This window comes from Cervus canadensis, chromosome 3 (genome assembly GCF_019320065.1).
Source record: "Cervus canadensis isolate Bull #8, Minnesota chromosome 3, ASM1932006v1, whole genome shotgun sequence".
Classification (NCBI taxonomy): domain Eukaryota; kingdom Metazoa; phylum Chordata; class Mammalia; order Artiodactyla; family Cervidae; genus Cervus; species Cervus canadensis.
In genome coordinates, this window is record NC_057388.1 from 4,647,931 (window position 1) to 4,669,174 (window position 21,244).

The following is a 21,244-nucleotide window of genomic DNA, read 5'->3' on the forward strand; positions in this document are numbered from 1 at the left end:
CCAGCACTGACCCGTGGACACAGGACTTAGTTAAGGAGCCTTGGCAGAGGCTGTCCATGACTCATCACTCTTGGGCACACAGCTGATGGGTCTGGTGACTCTGCCCGAGGCTGTTCATGACTCATCACTCTTGGGCACACAGCTGACAGGTCTGCTCTGTCAGGTGACTCTGCCCGAGGCTGTCTCTCAGCACCAGAGCTTGGTGTGCCTGAGTGAGGGCTGAGCCGGGGACTCACCAGCCTGGACAGGCGGGCGCTCTGTCCTACCTCCCGGAGTCCTGCTGCATGGGGCCTGCCCACCCGGCCACCACAGGGGTAAGTGTCTTGGAAATGTGCCCGGTACTGCTTAACAAAATAACAACTAACAAAAGAAACAACCTGCACTCCAGTCTCTGTCTTAGGGCAGCTTTGGAGGAACCCAGACTAAGACAAGAACGTCCCTGGAGTTGGATGACGGGGCTATGGAAGGGAAAACTCCCTTCCCAAAGGTCAGATCCTCACAATTTACCTCCACCAGTGTGCTTGCAACCCGGACCTCAGCAGGATATTTGAATGTAGGAACAAATGATTTTAAAGTTCCTCTTGAAAGAAATATATATGAAAGCAGCAAGGATTCTTTTTTAAGAAAAATGATAAAGGATTTCTTGCTTTCCAAAACCCCAAATGCATTACAAAGTGATACATTCATATGTATGCCTGAAATTAACCCAACATGGTAAATCAACTATACTTCAATTTAAAAAATTAAAAATAACAAAAATATTTTTAAAAGGAAAGAGGCAAAGTTTACACACCGTAGCCCTGGCACAGAAATGAAAGAACAATTCCACGGGACCAAAACAACAAGCTCAAGAAACAGAAATATTTTTCAAAAATCATGTTGGAAGGATTAGCTTACTCTATGGAGGAAAAAAAAATCAGAACTGTACCCTATGGCTTACCCTAAAATAAATGTCAGATGGAGGAAAGTTCTAAAGGCAAATATCTAAAAGCATAAAGTACTAAAAGGAAACAGAAGTAAATGTGTGCACATTCTGAGTGAAGAATCGTTTCCCTGTTTCCCCAGAGATTTCTAAAGATTTCCTTGACCTTTATCACCATTAGAAATTAATGTTTAACCAGCATATGACACTGAAAAGGCAAGGACTCGTGGATCTGAAGCAGTGAGAAGAGTGCGGGGCTTCAGCCCAACTCCCCAGCTGCTCCCACATATTCTTCCCAACCCCCAAAGCTGTTAAATCTCAGACAGGAGTGGAGACCCAGCAGACCCAGAATTCCCGGCAAGTAAGTCCTGCTTTCTGACTTGATTACAACTTGCAGATGGCAAGCCCTGTGGCTTTAGTCTGCAGCCCAGTGCTGGGCTTTGGAGTGAAGCTCAGCTGGCTTGGGGAGCTGGAGCTCACAGGGGCAGCGTGCCGCCTGCGAGCCTGGGGGTGCTGAGCTGACGGTGCTGGGGCTCACAGGTGCCTGCACCCACCCATGTGATGAGGTGGGTGCAGGGTACCATCTCTGGGTGGCTGCCGACAGCGAGCACGGGACACATGTGGATTCCTTTGCTCTCTACTGCACGCCACCCATGGGGTTTGGGGCTCCAAGCCCCGCTTCTTCCTGTCTAAAATGTGGATTTTAACTGTACCTACCTTGTCAGGTTTTGGGGAGTGCTGACTCTCATAATGTAAGGAAAATACTCAGCATATCGGAGATGCTGAGTAAACGTTGACTCTTGTTAGAGATGTTTGTACATTTCTAACAACTGTGACTCTGCAAGGCTGTCCCTTCACGGCATGTGGTGTAGTCTCCTCAGAGGTAAATTCAGAATCTACCTGTGCAGTGGGAGTTGAGAGAACTGAAGGATCTTCCCTGCCAACCTAGCAGGCTCACTGTAACCCCATCGGAAGATACAATTCTGGAGGAGAAACCTTTGCTTCTCCATCCGGCTGGAGTTAAAATAAGAACTTCTGGGTGTTCGTTGTGTGCTGAGATTCACATACTTGGTCCCCAGTCGTATCCTCATTTCACGAGGAAGAAAACTGAGGCCAAGGAGGTGAGAGATGTGGCCCAAGACTTCAGAACTCATGGCCGCGGACTGGGACCTTCCTCAGCCGTCTGAGGCCTTCTGTCCTGCTACTCTGGGAGACGGTGCCTCTTTAAAGCACCTGCGGAGCCTGGGGCTTGCAGCGAGCACCCCAGGAAGAGTTAGCAGGAGCTGCTTGGAGATCAAGGAGCAGGGTCTGGAGGGATTGGACGGGAGGTGCGGGGCTGTTGAGGGGGTTGTGGGGCAATGGAAAAAGTGGGAGGGGGAAATTCAGGGCACGGCCGGGGGGTGGAAAGTGCAGGGCTGAACTAGCAGTGGGAGGCTCCGGGCTCAAAGCGGGTGCGGACACTTGGGCATGGTCTTCTTGGGAAGTTTCCCCGTGCCTGGCCTAGGGGGCCCAGTGCTCCCTGTCCTTGAGGTCCCCTTAGGAGAAGTCCTCATGGCCATCTTCTGAGGGCCTCAGGGGGCTCTCCGTCAGCCTATTGATCCCCTGTGATGGGGCCAGATGACAGGTCTGAAGGAGTTCACCCCTGCCCTTTGGGCTCACCTGTATGAAGGCTTGGGACAGACATGCACCAGAGAACTTCACTCAGAGTGGATTGATGACATTCTGAAACCAGGAAAATGCTGGTGCTGCTTAAAATTTAAATCATAACTTCCAGACTTTTAAAAATTACTAAATGATGCTTAAAGAGGCAGAACCCAAAAAAAAAATAAAAAATAAAAAAAAAAGAGGCAGAACCCTGAGTTTCACTGCACCCCAGCCTCCGATGACTGAGGAAGAACAGGGGTGGTTCACTTTATAGCAAGGTCATTAACAAGTAATCTACTAAGTAGCGTGACTTTATAAAATGAAAAAAGGTTCAGTCCTCCAAGAAGTAATTTAGTTCTCAACACATGTAGACCTAATGGAAAAGCCTTAAATATATAAAGCAAATTTTGGCACAACCATGAGGAGAAATCAGCAAGTTCACCACCATAACAGATTTCAACACATCTTCAGCAATGACAGTGAGCTGGACGATAGAACAAGCTGAGAACATTAGTAAAGACTTAAAATATGTCAACAAGTAATAGTCTTGGTTTATTGGATGTACTGTCTACCCAATGATTAGAATAACCCTCCACCTGATATTAGAAAACACACTTTCTTCTCAAGAGTACATGAAATGTTTACAAAAATTCAGGATGTATTCATAGCAAGCTGTAAGGCAAGTTTCAGAGTCAGTCGATCAGAGAATTGCTAAAATACCAGCCGCTTTCCAATCACAGTTCAATTCAGTTAATTAAATTACAACTGAAGAAAAAAATAAGTAAAAGTTGCTGTGCATGTCTGAAAATTTGGGGGAAGCTACCATTTAACTCATGAATCAAATTTAAAATTTAACAGAAATTAAATAATGCTTGGAAATAAGTGATAAGGAAATATACTAATTTTAAAATGTGAGCTATGTATTGAAAGCAGCACACAGAAGAAAGCAAATAGTTTTAAATGCTTATATTAGAAAGTAAAAAGGCCAAAAAAATAATGAGGTAATCCCTCAAATAAAGATGTTAGTAAAAGGACAATAGGATAAAGATCACTGCATGCAGGCAATAATAAAGACAAAGAAGATAAATCAGTGAAAAAGAAAATAAATGTAAATGAAAGAGGATCAACAAAGCCCAAGGGTTGTTTTTTTTAAAAAAACTAGTACAATAGACACAGTTTTGGTAATATTAGCTAAAGACAAAAAGAGACAGGAATAGATAAATAATATAGTAATAAAAGGGGATATAATTATAGATCCAACAAACTAAAAAGCTAATGACTGTATCATAAAAAAGTTCTTGTCATTAAATCTAAAAAACTGATGAAATAATATCAAACTGGGTTCAAGGAGAAATAGAAGTCCTGAAGAGTCCTATAATAAAAATAAATTGACATTAAAAATATTTCCTCAGAAATGAAGGGGAGGGTCAAATGATTTTATGTAGGATTTTTTACACTCTTTTCAATTCAGTTCAGTTCAGTCGCTCAGTCGTGTCCAACTCTTTGCAACCCCATGAATCGCAGCACGCCAGGCCTCCCTGTCCATCACCAACTCCTGGAGTTCACTCAAACTCATGTCCATTGAGTCAGTGATGCCATCCAACCATCTCATCCTCTGTCGTCCCCTTCTCCTCCTGCCCCCAATCCCTCCCAGCATCAGGGTCTTTTCCAATGAGTCAACTCTTCGCATGAGCGACTGCAAAATTCCAAATTTCAAAATTATATGACTGTTTCAGAGAACCAAAAAAGAAGAAATTACCTTCAGATCAGTCTATGACACCATAGAATCTGATACTAAAACTTGAAAAAAAATTCTATACAAAATGTTAACGCACCACAGTTTTATCCCAAGAATAAAAAGATATTTGAAAATTAGAAAATTTATTAATGTGACTCATCACTTAACAATTCAGAGGAGGAAAACCATAAAATTTTTTACTTTTGGTGCAGAAAATATTTTGATAAAATTAAGCATCTATTTATTTTTAAAATAGGAATAGAAGAAATCGTCTAATAAAGAATATCCAGAGACTTCCCTGGTGGTCCAGTGGTTAAGACGTCACACTTCCAATGCAGGGGAACAGCTTCAATCCCTGGGTATGGAACAAGATCCTTGCATGCAGCGTGGCCAAAAATTTTTTTTAAAAAAATACTATCTGATAAAACCTGGCTGTGAATAGTGAAATTTTAGAAGTGGTCCTTTTAAAGTCAATGGGATGAGATGTTCACCACCACTGCCTCTATTAATACTGCTTCAAAGGCCCTAGAACAGTGACAGGCACATACAGAATTTTAAAAGTTAAGTTTTCTAGCAATCACATTAGCAAAATTAAAAATATGTGTGCACTAGAGTAGAATATTTTACATAAAACAACAAAGTGAAATGTAGCCCTGCATTCAAATTGTGTAGTGGGGAAAATTTCCACATTGCTTCAGTTTTTACATTTAAATTTAAATTATGAAACAACATTAACAGAAGCATTCATTTCCGCAGGAGCATTGGCTGCACTTCAAGAGCTCAGTAGCCAGATATGGTTCATATCTCTGATGCGGGACAGCACAGTCCTAGACAGTGCAATGAGACAAGAAAAACAGATATATAAAATAACTAGAAACAACAACATTTTCACGATTCACAGATGATACTACTGATTACATTGAAATCCACCTGAATTAACAGACAAATTATTGAAAATTCTGAGAATATAGTTAGGTGGCCAGAAAAAATGTCAAACACAAAATCAATTGCAATTCCATATGTTGGCAATAAACAGCTATTTTCTTGGATTATGAACAAGAAAAATCACTTTTTCACATATTTATGAGACACTTTGTTTCCATTTCTGATAAATGCTTGTGTTTCTACTGAATTGTATTCTTTCACTGAAAAGTTCTTTCTAAATGCATATTTCTAAACCCTTCATTAGCGATATGCATTTCAAATCCTTTCCTCCACTCTACAGGTTGTCTTCCTAGTTTATGTAGTTTGAAGAACAGATATTTTTAACAGTAATGTAATCAAATTTATCAGGGTTTTATGGTTAGTTGATTAAGCAAACCATTTAAGAAATCTTCTTCCTCTACATTCATAAAGATATGTCTGTTTTTCTCTATTGTCCTAAGAAGTTTGCCTTCACAGTTAAGAATTTAATCTATTGGAATTTAATTTTGTATATAGAGTGAGAAACAGATTCAATTTCATTTTTTTCCAAGCCGCCAACCAATTGTTCTAGAACCATTTAATAGTTTAACCTTACTCTATTGATTTGCAATTCCACAAGTTTATTTTCTAAAATTTTTGTGGCATTTTTTCCTGGGCTCTCTATTCTGTTAGCTTAGCTGTTATCCTTATATCAAAACTATTACAGTTCTGCAGCTTCATCTGTCTTGATACTAGTAGAGCAGGAATGTAATATTCTTTTCTCAAGAACATGCTGGTCATTCTCAGACTTATGCTTTTCCATTCATATTTTAGAGTCAAGTATCTGGGTGGGATTTTGATTAAAGTGCTATTGAATTTGTTAATCAATTTGAGTAAAATGGAAATATTTACAATATGGAGTGTTCTTACTGGTGAGTGGTCCTTTATTTCCATTTATTTAGGTCTTCTTGCGTGTCCTCCCATGAGCTTTTGTGTCTCTTCATACAAATCTTGCACACCTTTTGTAAGATTTTGTTACGGCCATTGCTAGTGTCCTGTTCCTGTCTGAGTCAGAGCTGATCACTGTCCCTGGGACGGGGAAGAAGCCGCCCAGTTTACCAGCGGGGAGAGAAGCAGGTCCAAGCTCAGACCTGGGGCTTGATGTCTCAAGCCTCTGCACTGCATCTTCAGGCCACTTCACATCTTCTTGTTTCTCCTTCTTGTTGTTCAGTCGCTCAGTTGTGTCCAACTCTTTGTGACCCCATGGACTGCAGAATGCCAGGCTTCCCTGTCCTTCACCATCTCCTGGGGTTAGCTCAAACTGATGTCCACTGAGTCAAAAATTCTTGTTTCTACCTTCCAAATCAATTCAAATCTATTTATTCTCTTCCCTACAATCTACTCTCCAAGCAACAGTTGGTGGAACATTTAAACCTGAGGAATGACATTTCTCAGCCTCAACGACTTCAGTGCCTGGAAATCCCCTCCAAGAACAGCCAGGCCCCCATGCTGGGGCTCCCTTCTGGGAGGTTCCCTTCACAGGCTTGGCTTCTTTCTCGTCACAGCTGGCCACTGAGGCTTTCTCTCGGCTTCTTCGCGCACCGTCTGCGTCCACCCCTGGGCGGCCACACGGCAGGCTCATTTGGCAGTGCCCGGCCTGCCTGGTGAGGGACGCCCTGCTAGGTCACATGTGCTAGCTGTGTGACCCTGGACAAATTTCGGAGCCTCTCCGGGCCTCCATTTCCTTATTTATAAACTGGGGGTGATGAGCATATTTACCTTCTTATGGGAGTTGTGAGGGACTGAGTGATTCCGTGAGGGGGGGGAGGGAAACGCCCATACAAGAAACTTTTTAAATGCTAACTATAGTATTATTGCAGTCACTGTGAAACGAAAGGTTTCACTCTGGTCTCAGGGCGCCCTCTCGCAGAGGTCGGTCATCACACCGGCATCCGTCCACTCAGCCTCCACGGTGATACAGGATTCACAAGAGTCTGCGCCGGGCCAGGCTCCCGGCTCAGCGGGCAGCGCCTGCAGATCCCGCTGGAGCCAAGGTTTCCGGCCAACCCGTCCAGCTTTCCCCCTCCCTTCCCGGCCTCTAATCGTGCAGAGCGGGGCCGGGAGACCAGATCCTCTGTAACTCCTGGCGAGGAGGTTCCGAGCTCAGTCGGCACAGCCCCCTGAGGTCTGACGCCTGCACTCTGAGCTGCGCGCAGGGAGGGAGGAAGCTGCGCGGGACGGCCCGGGTCCCTGCAGGCCCCGCCCACAGGCCCGCCCACAAGCCCCGCCCGCCGGCCCAGCCTTGGCCCCGCCCACCGCCTTGGCCCCAGCCTGCCGGGAACCCAGCAAGGCAGATGCCCCTTTGAGCAGATGCTGTGTCATTAAAGCCAGGGGGGAATGGCTGTCTGTGGTCTGTGAGGAGTTCCCAGCTCCTGGCTGCAGCACATGCCATATGTGTTTATGTTTGTGATGGTGTGTGTGTGTACATGGTTGTGTATGTGTGTACCTGTGTGTATGACATTTGTATGTATGCCCTGTGTAGTATATGTGTGCGTGTGTGTGCCTGAGCGTGTGTGCCGTGAGAGAGTGGATGGCGGGAGCAGGGGAAGCTGGTGCCCTGCTGGCCTACGTGGGCTCCGGCCAAGGTGGGCTCTGGTCTCAAGCCTAGGTGGGCTCTGGCCCAGGTGGCCCAGGCCCTTGGAACCTAAGCCCGCCTTAACTGAGGAAGGAGCCCTGCTCCATGAGGCCTGGATCAGCCTGCACAGTGAGGTGGGTGAGATGGGAAGCCCAAGTTTGAAGAAATCCCTGATTTGAATGCTGGTCAACTTCAGGGGTAAAAGAACAGGATTCAAATCCTTGCCTGCCTCTTCCGTTTCTCCATCTGGGCTCCTGGGCTGGGTGCTTGCAGCCTCCTGTGACCAGGGCAGTCCCCTGCACAGCACAGCGGGTCCCAGTGGCCCCCAGCAGGTACCACACTAACCCAGGGCAAGTTCTCTCACTCGCCTTGCCCAGGCCGGCCTTTCTTTACCCCTTGGAAGAGCCAGGAGCCTTCTGCTGATCAGAGGTTGCCTGGAGAGACCAGGATAACTGGCCCTGGTCTGGGTCCCGTAAGGGCCCTGGGACCCTGAGCCCCTTGCCTTGTCTTCTTGCCCTCCCCTCTCCCAGGCTCTGCAGGCTCTGCTGTCCCTGGTCCCTGCTCTGCCCTGCGGGACCCTCACGTCCTGAGGAGGGTGGGGAGAGGAGGGCGGGGGGTGGGGGGAGATGCTGCGGAGTAAATAATCTGAGCGAGCTGCTCTGATTGGCTTTGGGGAGGCGGACACTCTGTCTACATAAATGGCAATTGCATCCTCTGTGCCTTTTAACTGTCACCAAGGAGGAGAGAGAGAGGGAGAGAGGGAGAGACAGAGAGCAAGCACCTCGGGCTGCCTGTGAGTACCGCTCTTTGTCCTCATAGCCTGGGGGACCAGAGTCAGAGGGGAAGCCAGTTCCTGGTGCCGGGGCACCTGAAGTTTGGGGATCTTGGGGATTGCAGCTGGGTGGATCTCCTCTGGCCAGCTGGGAGGGGTTCCTCAGCTGTGTGCAGGTGTGGCAGGCTATCGGAACTTTTTGAGAAGATTGGTGCCGATCTAAGCTCCCTCTTTTTGTGTGTGGCCTGTCTAAGCAACAGGTGAGATGAAGAATCAGAAACTTCTGATAATTTTTAGCCCATGATCTCTGAGCCATAATAGCAACAGAACAGAGCAAGTAGAAATTATTTCTCAGGCTGGTTTGTGGTGCATCTGAAGCACACAGAGGCCAGGAGATGGAGGCCAGGGAGAGAATATGGACACCTCTTGTCCTCTGCTGTGAAGGGCATCCTCCTGCACAATGCTTGTAAAAATCAACTGGGTTCGATGTTTACAAAGGGCTAAGGACACAGCAGGTGGTCATTAATGTGATCTATATTACTAATAATCAAGTAAGTAAACTGCAGGTGTGAAAATGGGGGGATTCCAAAGCTGGTGGAGGAACTGTCTGCTAGGGGTATGTTATTTTCTCCCACTTTCAAGGGAAATTCAAGCAGGCAACTTGGGTTTTCCCCTTCATCCTATTTCTCTCACAGGCTCCAAGAGTTGGGTCTTTACGGTTGATTTCTCATTTAAATAGCAGTGTTTTTCTTCTGAGACAGAACCAAAAACAGAGGGGACTGTTGCCACATAAAAAGCAGCCAGGACAATGGTCACCCTGGAGTGGTTAAGACATAGGCAAGATGAGGAGAATCTGGGTGTTTCTTGAAAAAATCTGTGACGTTCACAGCAGCCTCTCTGTCTCCCCCAGGTCCATGACAGGTGGGCTGGCAGTTTGCTTACAATGATGAAAATAAAACAAAATCCCTTTGTGAAAGTGTTAGCCACACAGTTGTGTCCAGCTCTTTGCAACCACATGGACTGTAGTCCATCAGGCTCCTCTGTCCAAGGGCTTCTCCAGGCAAGAACAGGAGTGGGTTGCCATTTCCTTAAACCTCCACGAATTCAAATAAATAGCTGGGCAGTTTATTTATGCACTTTCCCTCTTCATGATGTTTATTCTGAAGGTTTTACCCTGTTAACTCTTCATCTGAGCCTGGTGGCAAGTTTGGGGAGAGACTGACTCCCTCCATATTTTAGAAAAGCTGTCCTTAGTTTCTCGGATCTCTTCGGCATTTCTGGAGGAGGATGCTTGGGGTGTAGGAGGGCAGTGATTGGCACACGGCCTCAGAGGAAAGGTTAAAATCCCCCTGTGCTCTGCATGCAGCTAGGTTCCCTGTAAGTGGGGGTGTGGGGGACCCCAGGCCAAAGGGAATTGGATGGTCTTCTGCGCTCACAGACCACGTGGGAAACCACTGATGAGCTGAGGGGCTTAGTCCAGCCACCTGCTTCCCTGAGCCCATCTCCTCATCTCGAGAGTGGGGATAATTTTGCTGCTTTGCAGAGCTGCTGTGGAGATTTAGGGTAGAGGTGAAGGGCTACCCCCAGCCATGGACGGTCACCATTTGGCACTTGTCAGGGTTTGGAGGAGCTGGGGGAGAAGTGCTTCTGCCAGGTTGTTCAGCCTCTGCCTATTTCTGTTTATGCTGGGACCAGCCCAGGTTGGGGCCCAGTGCCCTGACCTGGAGCGTCTTCTTCTGGTGACCAGGCAGGACCCAGCCCAGGTGGGAGCCCCTCGGGATGGGTGCTCTGACTCCTCAGGCCGTGTGAAAACGTAGGTGGCAGACAGCCCAGGTGTGTGTGTGGCTGTCCGGCCACCGGGGTCAGGAGGAGGCTGGCTTCAGGGTCAGAAATGCCAGCACAACGGTTCCTCTTACTGGCTCTGTGGCCTCGGAAGGAGCATCTGCACTTCAGAGCCTCAGCAAAATGGCAGTGTTAACACTGGCCAGGGTGCTGAGAGCGTGAATGATGTACAGTATCCAGTGAGCTCAGCAGAAGGTCAGACAACACCAATTCCTTTGTTTTCTTGGGACATAGGATGCAGCCACCAAGTGGCAAGTGTTCCCAGGATTTGACTTGGGGGAGCCTCAGTTGCAAGCTTCTGAGCAACGTGGGCGACAGACCTGCACCCATGCCCAAGGAGTAAGTGTTCACAGTGAATTTAGAAAGTCAATATTTACTCCTGACCCAGCTTGTGAAAAAAAGTGGAGACTTCATAAAGACTGTGCCAGAGACACTGCCTATATGCACAGTGGCAGGTGGCAGTGTTTATTCTAGCTGGGAAGTCAACATGTATCATAGTCACAGGGCGTCCTGCCTGTTATGAAAAGAAGAAATCAGCGAGAACATTGTCTCAAGTCTATAAAAAAGGCAGAAGGTTGTGACCTTCTATCAATCATTAATGTGACTCCAGGGGAATAAGAGAAGGGGACAGGGTGAAGGATTGAGGGAAAAAATGAGGAAAAAAGCTAAGGGGGAGAAGGTCTAGTCTGACACTAAATTAAAATGGAAACAGAGGAGGAAAGTTCAGATTAAATGACTGCTGGTTCTTAGGTGAATGTCCTAGAAGAGGAAACAGGAGTGAAAAATCTTAATTTGAAACTAAATGAATGATAAAAAAAAAATAGCAGGGATGGTGTGTTCACACCTACCAAGTCTGATGGGTGACATCTTTTTTATTCTAGTTTTTATTTGGGAAAGAAATTTGGCAACATGCCAAAGAACTGTAAAACTCACACCTTTTGAATCCCATTGGGAATGAGTGTCTTTGAGGGACAAATACAACAAGGGAGAAGTGCTTGGCCCCATGGTGGGGAGCTCACGGCTTCTTTCCCCCACAGCAGTGCTATTCACAACAGCCAACAACTGTGACGCTTTGAAATTGGCAGGTATCGATAAGGTACATATGTGCATGATATTAGTGTAATTACACGCAGTGTCATTGGGCTTACAGGGAAAGTAAATGGTAAGAGGCTACTAAATGGCACACATGTCCTGACGACAGCTGTTTGAATGGTCTGAGCTCAGGGAGAAATTAGAATACTATTAACTGGTTAAATGTCACCGATAAGTCTCTGCTTTTGAAACTGCTTAAACTGTGAGTGTTTCAGCCAGCTTTCTATTCCATCCCAATCCGTCTGCAGGAGTGTGAGTGGAAGCAGTATCTTCCCATGAGAGTAAGATTGAAAATCGTGCTGTAAATTTCTTTATGGCTTCTTCTCATAAAGAGTTGCTGGCCAGGAACATACTAAGATGGGGACTGTTCATTAAGCAGGGACTGAATCAGAAACAGATGCGAGATTCTCATGTCAGAGGAGCGAAGCTTTCCCCTCTAAGTCTGAGGTACATCCGGGGTGGGCATGCGTTCTCCTCACCCTCCATTTCTCTCCTGCTTCCCTGGCGCTCTGTCTGACCCCGTGATGATCTGACCTGCTTCTTTGCTAACATAAGGATGCATAAATGCCAGACCCAGCCAGCATTCTGAGTCCGAGAATTCCAGTACTGAGTGTCCTGTGCCTGCAGCATCTTGCTGCCTGATTATAAGGGGCTAAACCAAGACTCCAGAGGTCATGGAGCCAGCCGGCAGCTGCCCCGCCACTTGCAGCAGAGCCAGGACTCACGTTTGTTGCTCTGACCTTAACCCCTGTTCTCTCTACTTCTCATGACTGCTGGGAAGAGGAGCACGGTCTAGGGATGGCAGAGTGGAAGACTCTGGTTTTACTAAGCGCAGCAGAGAACCTCTCTAATCCAGACCCAGCTGGCTAGAGAGGAGGTGCCCTTGGGTGTCCAGCCCTGACGGGGGAGAGCCCACTGCCCATCACTCAGGCGTCTGTGGGCTTTCCCCTCTGACAGCAAGCTCCCGGCGATGTTGCCATGGCATGGACCACAGGAGCGATTGTGTACCCTGCTTAGAATCCTATGTGATGCTTAGTGCTGTGCATTTTACAGACTGAAGGTGGAGGCTTGGAGGTCCAGCGGCCTGGCCAGAGGCACACCTGCAGCCAAATGTGGCAGGCACCTTGTCCCCCTAGTTACCCTGCGTCAGGGACACAACCAGGGAGATGCCTGGGAGACTGCCTCCTCCTGGCCTCTAGGGAGCATCCAGGAACTCATTCCCAGAAGCTCGGGGAAAAGCTGGTTTTTCAAGTTTCCATTCTGGTGGCTCAGACGGTAAAGCGTCTGCCTGCAATGCGGGAGACCCAGGTTCGATCCCTGGGTCGGGAAGATCCCCTGGAAAAGGGAATGGCAACCCACTCCAGTACTCTTGCCTGGAAAACCCCATGGATGGAGGATCCTGGTAGGCTACAGTCCTTGGGGTCACAAAGAGTCAGGCACGACTTCACTTTCACTATTCCATTCTATGTATGCACCACATCTTTATCCGTTCATCTGACAATGGATATTTAGGCTGCTTCCATATCTTGGCTATTGTAAATACTGCTGCAATGAACACTGGGGCTCATGTGTCTTTTTGAAACCAGATATTTGCCCAGGAGTGGGATTGAAGGATCATATGGCAGCTCTATCTTTAGTTTTTTTAAGGAACCTCCATACTGTTCTCCAGAGTGTCTGTTCCAATCACATTCCCACTAATATAGTGTAGGAGGATTCCCTTTTTTCCACATCATCTCCAGCATGCATGGTTTGTAATGTTGACCATTTTTAAACCAATGAGAGAGTCCCTACTCCACCAAGAACACCTCAGCTTAGGTAAAGTAATTGTATGAGTGGGAGAAAGTAGTAAGAGTGTCTAGAGCAGACAGAGTGCTTGGCGGATTCATGGGCTCTGCCTCAGCTCTGCATTCATACCTGGGAAGACCCTCAACACCTCTTCCTCCTGGAAGATGAGGAACAGTGGCACAGATGTAATAAAGATGCAGCAAGTTAGGACTGCCTTTTTAGGTGTCTGTTCCTGTATCTCCCTGCCCCCTGGGGCCCTCACAGGCTGTGTTTCCCCCATTACAAGCACACCTGGATCCTGGTAGCATTCTGCCAATGAGGGGTGCTGGTGGGAGGTTGAAGGGCAGAGGTACCCACCTCCTTTGTGATGCTGGCCGTCTCCTCCATGGTACCAGCTCCATCCGGGTGAGCCTAACAAAGTTGTGGCTTTGCACTAATGACCTGAGTCCCAGCTCCAGGATACAGCCTGCACCCACCGCCTGGCCTTAAGGCCCCTAAATATCTCGCTGTTAACTAACGTGTTAAGTGGTACAAAAGATGTTAGAGGATTTTTTTTTTTTTTTCCAAACAGATTAACAGATCGCCATCCTTATTGTTAGATAGGTCTCATTGCTAGAGGCTTCCTGACAGTCTTGGCTAGAAGCCTTTCTCCTGTCAGGTTTGTTTATTCTCTTTGTGCCCATAGAGAAGATGATCATCCAAAAGCCAGTCAATTTAGGGGGAGATGAGCCAATTTAGTTTTGCGCCTACTACTCATGTGCTTAAGGTTTTAAAAAAGAGACAAGGCCTCACAGTTCCAGAGGGAGAAGTGTTTTTTGAAACATAAATTATGGTTTGTTTTCCCTGGAATAGTGTTTAAAAAAAAAAAAAAAGGTAAACACTTTTCTTTTTATACTGATAGAGAAGGAAAGCCGGGAAAGGTTGATTGAAGAGTCCGCTGTCCCAGGTTTGAAACCAAGACCGAGGTGTGTCTGAATCCACAGTCAGGACCATGGACAGGTGCAAAGCACCTTGGTTCCGGTCCCCTGCCCGGAGGCCTGGGGGTACTTAGACCCTGTGCAGCGGGCGTGGCTGGCCCTGTGTGTTCAGGGCTGGCTGTGCAGTCACCGAATAAGCTCTGCACAGGGCCGGCCCAACCCCCACCGCCAGGGGAGAATTGGCTGGAGTCTGCACCCAGTTCTCTCCAAACACCTGTGGCAAAGGTAGGACTCCAGGGGTCCAGGAAGGGGAATATTTTCAACTAGGACCACAAGGACTGCTGGGGCCAGAGCAGAGGGTAGCTCAAATCCAAGATGAACTTCTGGGTGCAAGACTGGGGAAACCAGGTCAGTTCTGAACCTGCAAGGTTAAAGCCTCAGCGTGAACTATACATAGGAGTCTGGGAGAAGGGTCAGGATTCCCTGGGGAAAGGGCAAAATGTCTCCTGTTTTTGTGGCAGGTACATGATGAGCTGGTTTATGGTTGTCTTAAAGGTAGAGAGTAGGATCTAATGTGTCAGAGACAACATGTTCAGAGGACAAAAAGATTTTCCATTCATTCATTTTTTCGTTCCTCATTCAGAAAACAGTCACAGTACTTACTGTGGTGCAGGGTCTGATTGGTCCTGAGAAACCAAAATAAAGAGTTGAGGACTCTGCTTAGAGAAGCCCGCAGTTAGCAAGGGGTGTCGGTGAAATGATGCAATACAAAAACAAATGGCCTTCAGGTCAGTCAGGAGGCCTGAGGGCCTGCAGAGGGGCTTGTGCGGCCTTGAGCAGGTGGGGCGCACCACAGGCCTGCAGCTGCGATCAGATTATGTCAACAGCCGCTATTTCAAGGCCCGGAAAGGCCTCAGTCATAACCTTTATCATCGTCTACATCTTCCAGCCAATATTTGCCCAGCTTGAGGGCATGAGATAGCAAACAGCTCCAAAATGAACACAAGATTCTCTGTGAGTTTGTATTAAAAGTCTTCTGGAAAAGTCTTTGTGGGAAAGAATTGGCAAATAGAGGATGAAATGATTAGAAAATAATAATCAGATCTTATCTTACAATTTGACTGGGAATATTTCTTTGGAAGGACAAGTTGGTGTGTCTGTCAGTTTATTTTTTTCCCGAGATCTCCCATTTGACCGTTCATACTCTTGTATTCCCATTAGAAGAGAGTGACTGATACTCCAGGAACCTACGCATCCTTCTGAAGCCTCAGAGGATCCCTGGAGCCTGGAGGGCAAATAGAGGTTGTGTGAATATTTACTCTAAGAAACTTTTTTTAATAGTCTTGCACAAGGAACAAATTACAAAGAAACAGATCCTGAGATCTGACTACATTAGAATTCTTATAAGTCAAGATAAAATTAAAAGCAAAACTAGATCAAATAAAAATGAGGAAAATGTCTGCAAAATATATCACACATAGGGTACAAGTATTTATTATAGGGTGCAAGTATTTATTATATTAGTGCTCTTGCAATTAAATAAGAAAACATCTAACATCCTAGTAGAAAAAAATGTAATGAACAAGCAGTTCATTAAAAAGGAAACCCAAGAAGAGAAATCTCACACCACTATCCAAAGTCATGTGAGAAAACCATTTGTCTTCATAAATCAAAGTAAAATGAAATCATGAAACTTTGCCTGACTGGTGGAGCTTGAAATGTATCTAAAGCCCAGTGTTTGATATTGTGTGGCAAATCTAGAGCTTTTATACAGTCCCTGTGAGCGAGTAATTTGGCAAAAATATTTTCTGGGGGCAAGTCTGGCCATATAACATTAACCAGATGGCCCAGCGGTAAAGAATCCACTTGCCAGTGGACACAGGAGACATAGAGGAGTCTTGGGTTCAACCCCTGGGTTGGGAAGATCTCCTGGAGGAGGAAATGGCAACTCACTCCAGGATGCTTGTCTGGGCAATCCCGTGGACAGAGGAACCTGGCAGGCTATAGTCCATGGGGCAGAGAGTCAGACATGACAGAGTGGCTGAGCACGCACACAAAATATGTATCTCTATAATAGTTCGCTCTAAAGAAATTATAGAATAAGTGCTTTTCTTAAGAAAATTCTGACACAAACCAAACTGAAAAAACAGAAGGTTGAGGCTGTGTATTCCAGGGCTCTTTATAGAAAATCTAACAACATGCATTGAACGCGTATTTGGTGCCTCTTTTCCTCAGCTGTTCCCGTGTACTTGTCTAATTACCATAAACATTATTTGAGATAGAGCTTTACTATGGTGTTTGCTCTCAGTTGAGCAACACGAGGAAACCTCAGTGGCCTCTATGTCATGCTGTGCAGACTCTTTTGGTTCTTGATCATGCAGGGGTGGCCATTAGGTTACACCAACTGTCCCCACTAATGGAGGTAATAACCAGAGATGAGGTAGATATTCAACCATAGTGACGTACGTTGTGAACGCAGCACATTCACCCTGTGGAACACTATGCAATTGGGAGAAATCAAGCAACAGAAAAGTCTTTACCAACCTGGGAAATGTACTCATAATTACTTCGTGAAAGAAAACAAGCTAGCGAAAAGATCAGCTGTTCGATGCAACTTTGGTTGAACTTGAATCGAGTCAATTTAAAATACGTCAATTTGAAGTATAACCTAGTTTTACTCTATGTGTGACATCGGACATCATCAGAGTTGTTCCAAGTGAAAAATAAATTTAGAAGCCTTCATGCCCAAGGAATTATGAACCTGAAAGTGTACGTATAAGGAAGGCTTCATGGCTTTGCACTAAGAGGCTTTGGAAATTCTGGCCACGGTACTTTGGATAAGCTCCCTTGACCTGCAGCTTATGAAACACAAAGGTGCAATGGAAACTCAAAGAGTCAGTTTGGTGTTCCTCATGCTATTATTTTAGCCTTTGCTGTTGCTGTAATTTAGAATCGAATCCTATATCATATCCAGTCACTGTCACTCACGTGTTCACTCTCTGAAAAATCTATCCCCAGACAGTCATTTGGATGTGGAGGTTTGACCCAGTCACTAACCTTGATGAGGCCTGGAATCTTCCATGGGTGCCCTCTATACTACTCACGGAGAAAATCTGAAAGAGAACCCTGGAGAGAAGGCCAGGAGAGGGGAGGCATCATCAAACTGATTCCACTTTACAGAGACACTCTCCTCAGCCAGACTCAGTCAGGCCTCTCTGAGCCCTCTCCTGAGTGCAGGTTTGCACCTCAGGGAGCCGACCCCAGCTATAGCAGAAAATCATGCTAAGTTGGTTTATCAAGAAAGCTTCTCCCCTTGGGATACATTTCAGCTCTTCTTCCTCCACCTGGACACCCAGCCAAACTATTCTTAGTAAAGTACCATCTGCTTCCTAACTCTACCTGTCTTTGGAAATCCCCACTGACCCCTGTTGCATTTGGGAGACAGTCTCCCTCTCCTATTGCAATAGTCTTGAATAAAACCTGTCTTGATATGTTTAACATTAAAACTGTCAAAAAAAAAAATGAAAAGCAGTACAGATGATGGGAAACAATGGAAGTGCTGAGAACATGATCTCAAGATCATCAGCTAGATACAGTGGCTTGTAGAACCATCTCCCAACACTTACTCCCACAGGAAAACTAATCTTGATTTATGAATCTTTGAACTATTAGAATTAAGAAATGCATCCATGACTTAGCATACAATTGTCTCTTATAAGAAACAATGTGGAAGGGGGTGTGCCAGAATTTTTGAGTGGTGGGATTCTAGGTGAATATTTATGTTTCTTTGTGTGGCCCACATTTCCAGTTTGGAAAATGTAGTCCATGCTTACTATTCATAGATTTTCTATATGCAGGTGCAACTGTTTTCAACAATTCATTTGTATTATTAATCACCACAATGGTGCCTTCATGATCATTCTTGGGCACACATACATAGCAAGATAGAAAATTTAAGTTGCTCAAGGTGCTTGTTGCCAGCAGAATCTGATAAGGCAACGCTCTGCCTAGTTGCTTCAGCAAGTGGCCTATTTACTGCTACATCTTCATGTCATTCTTGGTTACCTGACTTTTAAAAAATGGCCCCCAAATATAGTGCTGGCGTGCATTCCAGGGGCCCTACATGCAAGACGGCTGTGATGTGCCTTAGGGAGAAAACACATGTATTAGGTAAGTGACATTCATGAGTGAGAGAGTTGTTGGCCAGAAGTTCAAAGTTCATGGGGCCAAGGTGTAGTAAATAAAGTGTATTTAAAAGGAAATGGGGCTTCCCAGGTGGTGCTAGTGGTAAAGAACCTGCCTGCCAATGCAGGTGACATAAAGACATGGGTTTGATTCCTGGGTGGGGAAGATCCCCTGGAGAAGAAATTGGCAATCCACTCCAATATTCTTGCCAGGAGAATCCCATGGACAGAGGAGCCTGGTGGACTATAGTCCATAGGGTAACAAAGAGTCCAACACAACTGAAGTGACTTAGCATGCATACATGCTTGATTTCAAATGGCAAATGTTAGTATCTCTGGACAACAGTAGTAGGATTCAATAGGCCTGGTTACAAATCAAAGCTAATTCCAGCTTTCTTGGGGCTTCCCTGGAGGCTCAGATGGTAAAGAATCTGCCTGCAATGTGGAAGACCTCGGTTCAATCCCTGGGTTGGGAAGATCCCCTGGAGAAGGGAATGGCTGCCCACTCTTGCCAGTAGAATTCCATGGACAGTGTAGCCTGGTGGGCTATAGTCCTTGGGGTCTCAAAGAGTCGGACACAACTGAGCGACTGACACACAAAAGGACACAGAAAAAAGATTATGCATTGATTGATTGGCGACAATGTGACCAGAAATGTAGCCTTGCATTTCCCCTGGGAAAGGTCCCATGAGCTAATTCAGAGCTCACGGATTCTTTATGGAATGTTACCACCACAGAGGACCAGGGTCACTTGGATGTTATTATGTGATGAGGAAAGGAGCGGGTTGTATGCAGAGGTGTGGGTCCCTCTGGTGATGGAGTCAAGATGTAGAAACAAGACTTGCTGATGGGGTTATCCTATCCAGGCTCTGCTCATGCGGGACACAGGCCACGTGACTGCCTTTCTACCTTCCGGAAAGATCAGCATGGTCATCTGCTTTTCTCAGATAAAGAGAGACCCAGAGAGTCTCTCTCCCACAGCCCACGAAGAATAAGGCACGATTTGGAAACCAAGGCTTGTTATTAAAGTTGGGATGGACCCTGGAAATAGATGTGTGCCTGGTCCATTTCATGATACAGACAGAAAAAGAAACGAGACAGAGACACGGCATTGTCTTTAGCTGAGTAGCTGGTGAATAGTAGAATAAGTACTTTGCTACAGTCTGCAAATCCAGGGTTACTTCTACCCCATCTGGACATGGTAAAGTGTTCCTGACTCGGAGTCTGGGTGGACTCTGGGGTGTTTGGTTCCCCGCCCAGGCTGCCCCAGTGGTCGTCTTGGACCGCTCCACTACAGGTGAGGCATCGTCACATCTGCAACTGACTTCTTTTCTCTCTGTGCAGCTTTTGCGTCTGAGGAGGGCGGTCACCATGAATGCAAGTGAGTTTCGCAGGAGGGGGAAGGAAATGGTGGATTACGTGGCTGACTACCTGGAAGGCATCGAGGGGCGCCAGGTGTTTCCGGATGTGGATCCAGGCTACCTGCGCCGCCTGATCCCCACCACCGCCCCGCAGGAGCCAGAGACATTTGAGGACATCATTAAGGATGTCGAGAAGATCATCATGCCAGGGGTAAGCCTATATCCATGGTTGAAGCAGGGGAGGTCAGGCGTTCGTTTAGTACCTGTTGGGTGTCAGGCAGTTCACTTGCATTATTGCACCTAATCCTCACAGTCATTTTCTTGGGGAGAAACTTTGTTATTTCTCTTTTATAGCTGAGACCACTGAAGCCCAGAGAGGCTGAGTGATCTGCCTAAGGTCACACAGCTAGTAAGTGATGGAATCAGGACTGCAATCCAGATCGTGTGGGCTCCAAAGGGGGTGACGATGATTTCCCTCTGGCCCCCTAGGCTGTTACTGAGCCAGCCTGGGTCCACTGGCCCCTGTGCAGTAAAGCCAACCAGCTGATACCAGGTTGTGGTGAAGGATAGTGCGGTATTTATCGCAGGTATCCAGCAAGGAGTCCAGGACAGCTAACGTTCGAAACACCCGAACTCCTGGTGGGTTTCTTCTGGAAAGCATTTTTAAAGTCTCAGGGTAGTGATCAGCTCCTCCTCTTATTGGTTGATGGTGAGGTCACGGGGTGGGATCACAGGGGTTCACATGATCAATCCTCAGGTGCCAAGAGGCTGCGAGCTATGTGCTCATGGTCATCAAGTAGTTAATTTCTTTCATGTGGTGGGGGTTTTATCATCTGTAAAACAACTCAGGAAGTGCACGTCAGATACTATTATCTGGGTACTGCAGAGAGGAGCCAGCTCAGAGGCTACGGGGGAGGGGTCTGTTCCCGGGAAAGCCCCATAGGGTCCGGCTCGGTTACAAGGTCAGTCCCCTGCCCTGAGACCCTGGGACATGAGACAGATGGTTAGCTTCAAAGAAGTTAATTTCAGCAGAGGGGCGATCAGTGTGTCGAGAAAAGGTTTCCTTTATTTTATCTGAGAGTGGGCTGCGTGCTGCTGAGACTGTGCAGCGTGGACCACCAAAGTGGGCCTCTTTGTCTGTGGTCCGTAAGCCTGGCCGTGGGGTGCACCCGGGGCTGCAGACAGACGTGGGGAGCACCCAGGACAGTCGTCTCCCAAGAGTCACTTGGAGGGAAGCAGACAGCTCAAATTCAAAGGCAACTCCACTGCAGCTTCATGCTTGCATGGTGAGATTTTCCTTGGACTCACCTAAAGGCATGTTCACTGGTGTGGTGAGGGGTCTCAGACCCTCAGCCTCATCCCCTCAGCTCTAGTCAGGAGCCCAGGTTCTGGAATTTCAGACCCTGACACTCAGGGTGAGGCGCCCCCACCCATGGGGTTCCTGATGGG

The 21,244-nt window shown here is 46.6% G+C and overlaps 1 protein-coding gene across 5 annotated transcripts in view; it reads left to right on the forward strand.

The window, feature by feature from the left end:
* The first annotated feature begins 178 nt into the window (after positions 1-178).
* Positions 179-21,244, forward strand: part of DDC (dopa decarboxylase) — a 92,854-nt gene continuing 71,788 nt past the window's right edge. For 2 of the 5 annotated variants that reach the window (XM_043462514.1, XM_043462518.1), the window contains exons 1-2: positions 179-314; positions 19,779-20,006. In XM_043462514.1, the coding sequence (XP_043318449.1) occupies positions 285-314; positions 19,779-20,006 (258 nt within the window). In that variant the 5' untranslated portion in view covers positions 179-284. Of the gene's footprint in view, positions 315-1,132; positions 1,284-4,560; positions 4,664-19,423; positions 19,636-19,778; positions 20,007-21,244 lie in introns of those variants that run through there. The other 3 variants (XM_043462515.1, XM_043462517.1, XM_043462516.1) reach the window with 3 other exon arrangements.